General features: G+C 73.4%; 3 protein-coding genes across 3 annotated transcripts in view; 1 reads left to right on the top strand and 2 right to left on the bottom strand.

Annotated features, from left to right (window-relative positions):
- The window catches only part of AURANDRAFT_71046 (hypothetical protein), a gene marked incomplete at both ends in the record, with an annotated part of 2,464 nt that extends 819 nt beyond the window's left edge, over positions 1 to 1,645 (bottom strand). Inside the window, 2 exons of the mRNA XM_009036091.1 lie at positions 71 to 965; positions 1,166 to 1,645. Of these exons, the coding sequence (XP_009034339.1) occupies positions 71 to 965; positions 1,166 to 1,602 (1,332 nt within the window). The remainder of the gene's footprint in view (positions 1 to 70; positions 966 to 1,165) is intronic.
- Positions 1,646 to 1,805: 160 nt separating this feature from the next.
- Positions 1,806 to 3,622, top strand: HAL1 (hypothetical protein; the record flags this gene model as incomplete). Its single annotated transcript, XM_009036329.1, has 3 exons — positions 1,806 to 2,791; positions 2,940 to 2,953; positions 3,069 to 3,622. 3 exons carry the CDS (start codon positions 1,806 to 1,808, stop codon positions 3,620 to 3,622), a joined length of 1,554 nt encoding a protein of 517 aa, XP_009034577.1.
- A 6,423-nt stretch (positions 3,623 to 10,045) lies between these two features.
- On the bottom strand, positions 10,046 to 11,797 carry AURANDRAFT_62216 (hypothetical protein; the record flags this gene model as incomplete). Its single annotated transcript, XM_009036090.1, has 3 exons — positions 10,046 to 10,895; positions 11,083 to 11,338; positions 11,467 to 11,797. 3 exons carry the CDS (start codon positions 11,795 to 11,797, stop codon positions 10,046 to 10,048), a joined length of 1,437 nt encoding a protein of 478 aa, XP_009034338.1.
- Between the last annotated feature and the right edge of the window lie 465 nt (positions 11,798 to 12,262).

The following is a 12,262-nucleotide window of genomic DNA, read 5'->3' as shown; positions in this document are numbered from 1 at the left end:
CGTCGTCGGGTGCGGAACCCGTCGGCGCCGCGGCGCCGGCCGCGCGCGGCGCCGCGCCCGCGGGCAGGACGTCCGCGCCCGCGCGCGACGCCTCGAGGAGGAACGAGTTGCCGTAGTCCCAGAAGCGCATGCCCCGCGCGGCGAGCGCGTTGACGGCGGCGACGTGGCGCCGCAGCGACGCCTCGACGGCGGCCTTGAACGCCGGCGGGTCGGCGACCATCAGCGCGCGGCCCGCGTCGAAGGTCAGGCCCGCGGGCGCGTAGCCGCCGCCGAGCGGGTTGTGCAGCGACGTCTGGTCGCTGCCGAGGTCCACGAGCAGCTCGCCGGGCGCCGCCGCAAAAGCCTCCCAGAGGTCGACGACGTTGCCGAGGAAGCCGATGGACAGCGGCCGCCTCGCGGCGCGCGCGGCCCGCACGCGCGCGACGCACGCTTCCGCGCCGCCGTCGCAGACCTCGTCGACCCAGCCCTGCGCGTGGCGCTTCCGCAGGGCCGCCTCGTCGACCTCGGCGATGACGCCCACGGCGCCCGTGATGACCGCGGCCTTGGGCTGCGCGCCGCTCATGCCGCCCAAACCCGAGGAGACGTAGACGCGGCCCGCGAGGTCGTCGACGCCGAGGTACTTGCGGCCCGCGTTGAGCACCGTGATCGTCGTCCCGTGGACGATGCCCTGGGGGCCGATGTAGCAGTAGGAGCCCGCCGTCATCTGGCCGTAGATGGACACGCCCTGGGCGTACATGCGCGCGTAGTCGGCCTTGGACGAGTAGTTGGGCACGACCATGCCGTTCGTGACGACCATGCGCGGCGCGTGCCGCGACGACGGGTAGAGGCCCATGGGGTGGCCGCTGTACATGCTCAGCGTCTGGTCCGTCGTCATCTCGCAGAGGTACTTGGCCAGCACCAGGAACTGGGCCCAGTTCGACAGCACGGAGCCGTTGCCGCCGTACGTGATCAGCTCCTGCGGGTACCTGAGCAGCACAAGGGTGATTCAACGTCGCTTCAACGTGAGCGTTCCGCGCGCGCGCGTTCCGGAAAAAGCATCCACGCGTCGAGAGCGCTCCGAGAGATGATCGCTCGTCCAAAAATTAGCCGAAACGAGTGGAAAACGGCCGAGATATGAGGCTTTGAAGTTGGGAATTTCGCTCTCTTGTCCTGCCCTGGCGGGTACTGCGCGACGCGCCGGTCGAGGTTGTTCATGACCATGAGCAGGATGCACGCCGCCTCGTCGCACCTGCAGACGGCGCGGAACTTGGCGAAGGGGTAGGCCTTGAGCTCGTAGGTCGGCCGGAAGCGGTACATGTGCACGTGGCCGTCCGTTCGGAGTTCCGCGGCGAACTCGGCCGCGAGCGTCGCGTGGTGCTTCGCGTCGAAGTAGCGCAGGGCGTTGCGCAGCGCCAGGGTCTCGCCCTCGGGCGTCAGGTTCGGCGTCCGCACGGGCGCGTGGGGGACCGTCGGGTCGCGCCGGCCCAGATTGGCGGGCGGCAGCTCGTCGGGGATGCCGCGGCGCAGGATGCTAAAGTCCTCGAGGTCCGGCTGCGCCCAGGCGTTCTTTTCCGGCTTGTCCGTCGGCGGAGCGATGGAGGCCTTGTCGGGCGACGGGCACATGGTCAGAGCGGCGCGTCGGGCGGCGCGGTCGGCGTGCGAAGACGACAAAGTTGGTGTGTGATTGGTGAATTCTTGACACAGAATTGCCACAGAAGATCAATCAATTGCGCATGGTAGGACTCGAGTAGCCTCCCAAGCAGCGCTGCAAGGAAAGCCGCGCCGTCGTCGACGCGCTCGTCGAGTCGAACGACGTCGCCTACGGCATGTCCAGCCTCTTCCTCCTCGACGGAGCCTCTCTGACAACCGCACAACTCCTCGCCCTCGCCGAGGGACCGAAGTCGCCGCGCCGGCAGACCATCGGCCTCTCGGACGAGGCCTGGGCGCGCTGCAAGGAAAGCCGCGCCGTCGTCGACGCGCTCGTCGAGTCGAACGACGTCGCCTACGGCATCAACACGGGCTTCGGCCTCTTCAGCAACGTCGTCGTCGAGCCGGCGAAGCTCAGCGAGCTCCAGGAGAACCTGATCCGGAGCCACAGCGCGGGCGTCGGCGCGCCGCTGCCGCCGCGGCGCACGCGCATGCTCCTGGCGCTGCGCATCAACGTGCTCGCCAAGGGCCGGAGCGGCGTGTCCATCGGCGTGCTCGAGGCCTACGTCGAGGCCTACAACGCCGACGCCATCTCCGTCGTCCCGTCCCAGGGCACGGTCGGCGCGTCCGGCGACCTCGCGCCGCTGTCGCACCTCGCGCTGGGCCTCATGGGCGAGGGCCAGTGCTGGGGCCCCGACGGGGCGAGCCAGGTCGACGCCGCCGAGCTGCTGGCGGCGCGACATCTCAAGCCCCTCGCGCTGGGCCCGAAGGACGGCCTCGCGCTCATCAACGGCACGCAGATGATGACCGCGCTGGGCGCGGAGGCCGTCTGCCGCGCCAAGTACGCGGCGCTGGCCGCCGACGTGGCCTGCGCGCTGACCGTGGAGGCGCTCAAGGGCACGCACCGCGCCTTCGACGCGCGCATCCACGCCGCGCGGCCGCACGCGGGGCAGGGGGCGGTCGCGGCGCGGCTGCGGAAGCTGCTGCTGCCGCCGTCGGCGTTGTGGACGTCCCACGCCTACGCGGGCCGCGTCCAGGACCCCTACACGATGCGCTGCGCGCCCCAGGTCCACGGCGTCGCCCACGACACCATCGCCTTCGTCGAGGGGTTGCTCGACGTCGAGATCAACAGCGCGACGGACAACCCCATGATCTTCGCGGGCGAGTCGCCGGACGCGCCGGCCGCGGCGCCGCCGGACCCGCCGCCGCCGCCCAAGGCCGCGCCGACGGACGAGGTCGAGCGGCTCCGCGCGGAGAACGAGGAGCTCCGCGCGAGGCTCGCGGGCCGCGGCGCCGCGGGCACGCGGACCAAGTCGGCGAGGGACACGTGCTACGCCGGCGGCGGCGCCGTCATCATCTCCGGCGGCAACTTCCACGGCGCGGAGCGCCCGCGTCCTTCTTTTCGACGGCGGCGGTTTTCCGAGCGCGCCTCGCGGGCGAAGCGATCACCGCGCCGTTTTTTTTAGGCGAGTACCCCGCCAAGGCCTGCGACTACTTGGCCATCGGCGTCGCCGAGCTCGCGAACATCTCGGAACGCCGCACGGAGCGGCTCATGAACCCGGACCTGTCGGAGCTGCCGGCGTTCCTCACGGCCGACGGCGGCTTCAACTCGGGCTTCATGATCGCGCACTGCACGGCGGCCGCGCTCGCGTCGGAGAACAAGGTGCTCTGCCACCCGGCGTCGGCCGACTCGCTGAGCACGTCCGCGGCCAAGGAGGACCACGTGTCCATGGGCGGCTTCGCGGCGCGGAAGGCGCTCGACGTCGTCGCGAACGTCGAGCACGTCGTCGCCATCGAGATCCTCGCGGCCTGCCAGGCCATCGAGTTCCACCGGCCCCTGCGCACGACGCCCGTGCTCGAGCGCGTCCACGCGCTCGTCCGCGGCGTCGCGGCCAAGTGGGACCGCGACCGCGCGATGGCGCCGGACATCGCCGCCGTCCGGGACCTCATCCGCGACGGCGCGCTCCACGACGCCGTCGCGGCGGACCTCGCCTAGGCGCGCGACCACGGCCCGGTCCCCGGCCCCGCCTGTACATCTCAAGGAATCCTAGCGATCATCGCGCGTCGGGGACGTCGTCGAGGTCGCGCCAGGGGTTGCTCTTCTTGAGCGAGTTGACCTGGTCCATCTTCGCGTCCTTGCGCATGGTCGTGAAGCGCAGCACGTCCGTGTGCATGCGCAGCGTGTTCTCGACGACGGGCAACACCGTCGGCGCGCAGTCAAAGTAGAGCGCGACGTGGCGCCCGACGTAGTGGTACCGCCCGGCCTCGCCCGCCGACGCGTGGCGGCTCCGGAACCGGTGCGGCAGCTTCTTGAGGCCGTAGTTCTCGCAGGACCGCACGAGGCCCCCCTGGGCCGTGATCTGCTTCGCGCACTGGCGGAAGAGCGTCGCCAGGGTCGCGGGCGCCGCTCGGGCGCTCGTCGTGACGATCTGGTGGTAGAGGGGCATGGCTTCGCTGTATGTCGCGCGCGTCGGACGCCTTCCGCGCGCGTGCGACGACGGCAGCAGTGCAGGCAGCCGCGGCGACAGACAGCAGAGAGATGCAGAGGCGTCGTCGTCCAGGTCGTCGTTGACGTTGGTGCGGTGATGGTGCCGCGGACGAAGCCGTCGACCTGCACCTACCGACGCCATCGGCCACGAACTTTGTCATTTTGATCCGCACCAGCTCCTCCTCCGCCTCCGACCAGCATCACAAACACATCTTAGACTCCCCTCATCATCCCCATCCAATTTTCAAACAATCTAACCCCGTCGCCCCGATATTCGCTCCGAATCAGAATTAACCGCCACACCGTGACATTCGCCCCATCGAATCTCGCCGCCAGCCGCCGCGCCCGCCGTGCCGCGCCCCATCGACATCGACGAACACGCTATTAAACCGCCGCCATGTCCGCGCCGCCCGCCACGCCCCTGAAGCCCGCGACCGCGCCGCCGAATCTCGTGACGCCGTCGCCGCGGGCGCGGCCGGCGCGCGCGGCCCGCCCCGCGGCGACGCCGACGCCCGTCGTCACGACCAGCTTTTGCCCCCCCTGCCCCGTCGCGAAGCGCGTCGACCCGCTCCGGGCGATCCCGCAGATTCTGCTCGAGGACGTGCTCGGCCGCCTCGCGGCGCGCGACGTCGCGGCGATTCGCGAGACCGCGCCGGGCCTCCTCGACGCCGCGGACGTGCCCCGCGTCTGCCTCGCCGTCGGCGGCGACGCCTACGCCGCCGTGCTCCGCGCGGCGGAGAAGTCGGGGTCGCCGCGGAAGGGCGGCGCGCCGCGCGAGCCGACGTCGCCGCGCCTCGAAACGCGCGAGCCGACGTCGCCGCGCGTCGCGCCGCACGAGCCGACGTCGCCGCGCGTCGCGCCGCGCGAGCCGACGTCGCCGCGCGTCGCGCTGGCCGCGCTCCGCGTCGCCGAGCTCGAGCGCATCGCCGACGGCGTCGCCGACGCGCGCGAGCCGAGCGGCGAGCACGACCGGGGCTACTGGCTGTCCAAGTCGTGGGCGCAGCAGGCGCGGCGCTACTACGAGTCGCACCGCGCGCTGCTCCTGCGCCGGGCCGCGGCCGCGGCGCCGGGGTCCGCGCCGCGGGGCGCGCGGCGCCGCGGCCGCGGGCGGTCCGGGTCGTCGGAGCAGCTGCCGCCGTGGCCCGACTGCAACGCGGAGATCGTCTGCGAGCACGGGTTCCTCTCGCCCAAGGTCGCGGCGCCGCGGTCGAAGCGCGTGCTCGTGGACCGGAGCGCCTGGCGCGCCATCGCGCTGCGCTTCCCGCTGTCGACGAAGCTCAAGGCGTCGGTCGCGGCCGAGTGCCGCTGCTGCGCGCGGCTCGTCGCGGACCGCGCGGAGTTCCTCCGGGCGCAGAAGGCGTCGGCCGAGCGCGAGCGCGTGCTCCGGAACCGCGAGGTCGACGAGTGCGCCGGCGACGCGCCGGGCCACTGGTGGGCGCGGCCGCGCGCCGCGCCGCACGCGCCGTCGCCGTCGCCGGCGGCGGCCGCGGCGCCGCCGCCGCCGCGGGAGTCCGTCGCGCCCCAGGCCCTGGCGGCGGCGCTGGACCGCGCGGCGTCGGCCGGGCCGTCGGAGCTGCTGCGCGGGCTCCTGTCGAAGGAGCGCGCGAAGCGGGGCCTGCCGCCCCACCGCCTGGCCGCGCCGGGCGCGGGCGCGCCGCTGACGCCGGGCAAGTACCACCTCGTGCCGCGGCCCTGGCTCCAGCGCTGGCGGCGGTCCCTCAAGGTCGCGGCGTCGAAGCGGCCGGGCCCGCCGAACACGGCCGACTGCCTCTGCGCGGCCCACGGGCTGCCCGTCGTGCCGCCGCACGTCCGCGCGTTCCTCCGCGGCGACGAGGCGGAGCTGCTGCCGCGCGGCGGCCACGCCGCGCGCGACCACCGGTCCTGCGAGATCGTCACGGGCGACGAGTGGACGGCGCTGAACAGCCTCTTCCCCGTGGAGTTCGCCGTGTCCTTCGACGTCGCCGCGCCCAAAAACGGCGGCCTCGGCGCGGAGCTCGCGTGGAGCTCGGAGCCCTGCGGGTCCTGCGACGTGCGCGAGGGCGCGGACTTCGACGTCACCTTCCGGCCCCGCGACTACAAGCGCCAGGGCCGCTGCCGCCCCGACGCCGAGGGCTGGTAATCGGCTGTTAGGCGCACGTGAGCACGGGCGTGCGCGTGCGGATGGGCGCGCGGCAGACGGGGCAGGCGTCGAGCTTCATGGCGCAGCCCGCGCAGGTGACGACGTGGAGGCAGTCGAACTCGACGTTGCTCGCGGCGTCGAGGCAGACGACGCACTCGTCGTCGCGGTCCACGCGCGACTCGGGCGCCGCGGCCGCGGCCGCGGCCGCGGGCGGCGGCGCGGACGACACGCGGCGCCTCAGGCCGCTGAGCGCGCGCGACAGGGACCGCCGGGGCCCCGGCGGCGGCGACGGCGACGAGTCGTACTCGACCGCGCGGCCGCCGACGCGGTCGTCGCGCGGCGGCGGGCCGCCGCGCTCCCGGTCCCCGGCGGCGGCGACGAGCGCCTCGAGCCGCGCGCGCCGCGCGCGCGCCGCCCGCCCGGACACGAAGGCGTCGGCCGCGGGCGTCGTCGACGGCCGGGCCCGCGCGCGCCGGTCGCCGCGGCCCGCCTCGGCGAACGTCGCCGCGTCGTCGGCGGCCCACGCGCGCCGCTCCGCGGGCGGCGCGGCGCGCGCGTCGCGCGCGCGCTCCTCGCGCGCGCGCCGCCAGAAGCCGCGCCGGCCCGTGCCGACGACGGCCGCGGCCGCGTCGGGCCGCCGCGGCGGCGGCGCGGACGCGCGGCGCCGCCGCGCGGGCGCCGCGTCGCCGCGCCGCTCCTCGCCGCGCCGCGACGCGGACCGCGACCCCGCGTAGTCGCGCCAGGCGTCGCGCGTCGCCGCGAACTGCGACGCCGCGGGCTCGCGGCCGCCGCCCGCCGCCAAGAACGCGCGCGTGTAGCGGTCGCGCGCGGCGTCGTACGACGGCCCGTCGAGCGCGCGCCGCGACTCGACGACGCCCCAGGTCGAGTCCACGGAGAAGCGGTGCTCGTGGGGCACGCCGGCGACGTCGTGGGAGACGTAGGAGAAGCCCAGGAGCTCGTCGTTGCGCGAACTCGCGCTGCTCTGGGACGAACCCATGCCGAGGGCTGCCGCTGTCCGCTGCCGCTCGGAGAGTGGCTTCCTGGGCTGCCGCTGCGCGTCCCGCGCGGCGCTGCGGTGCTTCGCGTGCCCCGCGCCTCCGAGGCCGGTCCGCAGAGATGGACGAGCCGAGAGACGACGACGCTGCCGCCTCGAAGAAGCTGGGAGGCGTTTTTGCCACAGGATGATGAAGTGATGGTGCACACAACTTGCACCGACGCGAGATCCTAGACGGCAAGCTTCGGCGTCGCGGCGCCAAGGACGCGCCGCAATGACCGCTCGCAGCGCCGAGGCCGCGCCGCAACGACCGCTCGCAATGCGGATTCTCTGCCTCGCGCTGATCGCGCGACTCGCGCAGCCGCTCTCCCTCAGCGAGCTGCGGCGCGTCGCGTTCGTCAGCGACGCCCTCGAGCGCACGGCCGACGGCCTGCGCTGCGCGCGGCCCTTCGCGGGCACGGCCCTGGCCGCGAAGCGGTCGGCGTGCCTCGCGGCGACGTCGTGGGAGGGCCCGCCCGACGGCGTCGAGCGCGACGCCTGGGCGGGCTGCTCGTGCCGCGAGCGGCTCGCGGTCAAGCTCGCGCGCGCCTGGCGCGACGGCGGCGCGGAGGCCCTGCCGCGCCGCGCGCGCGCGGACGCGCTGCCCGTGCACTGGTCGCCCGAGGCGCTGCGGCGGCTGGGCGCGCCGGACGCCGTCGCGCGCGCGAACCGCGACCGGGCCCGGCGCCGCGAGCTCCGGGAGCTCGGCGGCGGCGACGCGCTCGACGACGCCTGCGACGTCGTCGCGTCGCACGCGCTCGAGGGCCGCTTCGGCGCGAACGGCCTCGCGCGGGTCCTCGCCGTCGCGGCGCCCGCGGCGGCGGCCGTCGCGCTCGCGCTGCCATTCCTGGCGGACGCGGACGCGGAGGCCCTCGCGAGCGCGCCGCCGACGCGCGCGGCCTTCCTCGCGGCCATCGCGGCGGGCCTCGCCGCGTCGCGCGACGACGCGCTGCTCCTGCCCGGCGCGGACCTGCTCGCGCCGACGGGGGCGCCGACGGCCGCGCGCTACGACGTCCTCCGCGACGAGATCGCCGTCGCCGGCGCGGCCGGAAAAGGGGAAGCGCTCGCGCGCGACTACGGCGAGCGGCCGAACCTCGAACTTTTGCTCGCGCACGGCGTCTGCCTCGCGGACAACCCTCACGACGACCGGCGGCTGACGGCCGCGGGCGCCGAGGCGACGCTGCGCCGCGGCGGCGACATCGACGCGGACGGCGCCCACTTCCGGGCGGCCGCGGCGTCGGACCTCGCCCACCTCGTCGCGCTCCAGGAGGGCGCCGCGGGCGACCCGCCGGCCGCGGTCGCGTACCGCGCGGGGCAGATCCTGCTCCTGCGCGAGTTCCTCGGGGAGTAATACCCACGTAGTCTCGATTACGACGCTCGCGCTTCGAATTTGCGACCGGGCTAGCGACTCAGTCGTCAAAGGTCGAGCCTAGTCCACTAGAGTGGCCCAGGGAGGGCGGAGGTCCGAGCATCGGACCCAAGGATGCATGCAATCAAGGTCGCGACTGCGCAGGTAGCCTTTCCTCCGACAGTCAAGAGCAAAATCGACGCAGAGTTTTGATAGTATCGGTTCCAGATCGCAGTTGAGAAGCGGGTCGTCGTTCGCCAGGTGTTCTTTAAATTCGTCGAGCGAGCCAGGGGAGAACTTTCTCCAATACAATGGATTGTAGAAGTCATAGTCATCGATGTAGTTTCCTTCGGCATCATCATGCCCAACCATGCGCCCGTCCTGGTGAGTGCCTTCGTCCTCGCTCTGGTGGAACAGGAAGAGCGGCAAGTGCGCCGTCGATCCATTCGCGCTGTAGCTGAGCTTTGCCACGAGCGATTGCGCATCCAGGGATGTGTAAGGATCGTCCCAGGATGTGCACGTAACTTGGAGAAACAGGACGATATTCCGCGAGCCCGCCATCGTCACCGAGTGGAACGCGTGGGTCAGCCTCGTCTGGATGCTGTAAAACTCACCATCCACTGCATCATCCGCGATGAATCCTCCAAAGACCCGTGAGTAGAGCCGTCGCCCAGACAGTGTGACCTGAGCGAGCTCGTCGTCGGCACCGACACGCGCGTGATCCATGCTCGCGCCTGTGACGGGTTCGCGTTAGCGCCCGGGCGTGCAAAAGTGCCGACACCGCTCGCGCGCGTTCAAAGTTGGTTCTTTCGCGCAAGGATGACAGAATACCTACTGTTGCGAACAGGCCCGAATGCGTCAAGGCCTCGAGCGTGAACATGCGCTCGTACTCCGATGGCGGCTGGAGTCGGCCGTCGATGACGCCCTCCGTGATGAGGCCGGGCGCTGTGTTCATTAACGCCGCGAGGGCTGGGACGTTCAGGAACGAAGTCACGATGCCGGAGAGGGCATCGACGTCAAAGATCCGGTGTACGGCCGGCGCCTCGGCGTCGCTTGCCATCGTGCTCAGGTCTGCCAGTGCTATCTCAGTGCTGGCGGCTCCACTCGCGGACGCCCTGAGGTGAAATTCGGCGACATCGGCCGCACCACCTAGGCCGAGGTCCACCTCCGCCTCCGGACTCATGTCTAGCGGCCCTGCGTTTCGCGGGGACGCACAGCAAAACACGGCGCCGCATCACACTGACAGATCCTGCTGCTGCGCGAGTTCCTCGGGGACTAACACATCCCGCCGCGCCTTGGACGCCATCCGCGCGCCGACCCACTGCCAGATAGCCTCCAGATGAGTCCTCAGATGTGCGACCACCGAGGCCTCCATCTCGAGCCTCGTCGTGTCCCTCGCGCACACTGGGAGAGGAGGTTAGCAGAGGGGGGCTACTCGTCGAGGATGAGCTCCGAGGGCATGTAGAGGCATTCCTTGCCGCCGTCGGCGCCCTCGAGCATCTTGACGAGGACGAAGGTCCGCATGCCCGAGGGGATCTTGATGACCTCGGCCCGGGGCGTGCCGGGCGCGCGCGCGACGCGGACCTTGGTCCCGATGCGGCGCACGCGGTTCTCGAGGTCCGCGAGGTTCTCCTTGCGCTTCCGCCTCCGGTCCGCGCCGAGGCCCGGCGGCGGCGGCGTGTCCGGCGGCTCCAGGAAGGAGCTGTCGCTGTGGGGCCCGCGGACCGTGGACACGGGCGACTCGTCGCTCACGACGGTCGGCGGGTCCTTGGCGCCGGGCTTCTTCTCCGGGAGCGCGGCGCGCGACGCCGCGCGGACGTCGTCGGACGCGTCGTCGTCGTCGACGTCCTCGTAGACGGAGCCGCCGTCGGAGTCGCAGATCTCGTCGACGATGGACTTGGGGATCTTCCGCCGCCGCCGCCGGGGCCCCGCCTCCGGCGGCGCGGCGAGCGCCTCGGCCGGCGCGTCGTCGAAGGCGCCGAGGCCGTCGATGTCGAGGAGCGCGACGTCGTCGTCCGCGTCGTCGAGGCGGAACGGCAGCTCGTCCAAAAACGCCGGCGGCAGGTCGTCGCGGAGCGGCGCGTCGTCGAGCAGCAACGCCGGCGAGTCGCGGCCCCGGGCCTTCGAGAGGTCCAGGGGCGCGTCGAAGGCCGCGCCGACCCAGGGCCCGCAGACGGGCACGGCGAGCGGGCGCAGGTCGCTCGGCTTCAGCGCCGCCTCCGGCGCGTCGAGCGGCCGCGCGAGCTCCTCGTCCGTGAGGTGCTCCAGCGCGCGGCTCCGCCTGCGAGATTCAACGTCGCTGTAATCTTTCCGCGCGCGCGCGTTCCAGAAAAAGCATCCACGCTTTGAGACCGTTCCGAGAGATGATCGCTCGTCCAAAAGTCAGCCGAAACGAGTGAAAAATGGCCGAGAGAGGAGCCTTTGAAGTTGGGATCCGTCGTCGTTCGAAAGCCGCTCGGTCGACGCACCAGGCGGCGAACTCGGCGTCGCCGACGCAGTCGTTGGACACCTGGCCCTGCGCGAGCTCGACGAAGCGCGGCGCGTCGCCGTCGCCGGCCGGCAGCGGGCCGCCCGCGTCCACGGTGAAGCGCATGCGCCGGGGCTCGTCGAGGGGGCAGGACGCGCGCACGACGACGCCCAGGAAGTAGAGCTTCGACTGCTTGCCCCGCAGGAAGCGGCCCACGCAGGCGCGCTCGACGCGGCCGATCGCCGCCTCGGCGTCGCCTGGGCAGCACAAGGGTGATTCAACGTCGCTTCAACGTGAGTGTTCCACGCGCGCGCGTTACGGAAATCACATCCACGCTTCGAGACCGTTCCGAGAGATGATCGCTCGTCCAAGAATCAGCCGAAACGAGTGGAAAATGGCCGAGATCGGAGCCTTTGAAGTTGGGAATTTCGCTCTCTTGTGCTGCCCTGGGCGTCGCCGCCGGCGAGCGCCGCGCGGAGCAGCGCGTCGACGTCGCCCCGCGTGAGCTGGAGCTCGCGGGCGGCCCGCGCGCCGCAGGCGCCCAGGGTCCGCGGGAGGGCCCCGGGCGCCGCCGGCGAGCCCGGCGCGGCGCCGCGCGCGCCGGCGGCGGCGCCGTCGGGCGGCGCGGGCGCGGCGCGCGGCGCGAAGACCTTGGTGTCCGTCCCCCGCGGGGCCGCCGCCGCGGGCTTCTTCTTCTGCCAGACGAGGGCCTCCATGGGCGCGGAGCCCGCGCGCGGCCGCGGCCGGTTCGGGTTCGGCCGCCAGCCGCCGCCGGGGCCGCGCGCGGCGGGCGCGGACGCGGCCGAGTCCGCGCGGGCCCGCGGGAGCGCCGGCGGCGCCGTCGCGGGCGTCGCGGGCGTCGCGGGGCTCCGGGGGCTGTCGCCGGGCCGGAACTTGCGCGCCTTGGCCGGCGCGGACTCGCGGGGCGGCTCCGCCGCCGGCCGCACGATCTCGCCGTCCTCCGCGGTCTGGCGCCGCCGCCGCGGGCTCGGCGGCCGCGGCGGCCGCGGCGGCGCCGCCGCCTCGCGGTAGGGCCGGATCGGCGCGGGCCGCCGGTCGTCCGCGCGCGCGCGCGGCGGCGGCGCCCGCTGCGGCGCCGCGGCCGCGGCGGCGGCGCCGCGCGGCCGCGGCGGCGACCGCGCGGGCGCGCCGCGGGCCGGCGGCGCGTCGAGCCGGCTGTC

This window comes from Aureococcus anophagefferens (genome assembly GCF_000186865.1).
Source record: "Aureococcus anophagefferens unplaced genomic scaffold AURANscaffold_4, whole genome shotgun sequence".
Lineage (NCBI taxonomy): Eukaryota > Pelagophyceae > Pelagomonadales > Pelagomonadaceae > Aureococcus > Aureococcus anophagefferens.
Note: the sequence above shows the minus strand (reverse complement) of the source record. Positions and strands in the feature narration are given on the sequence as shown.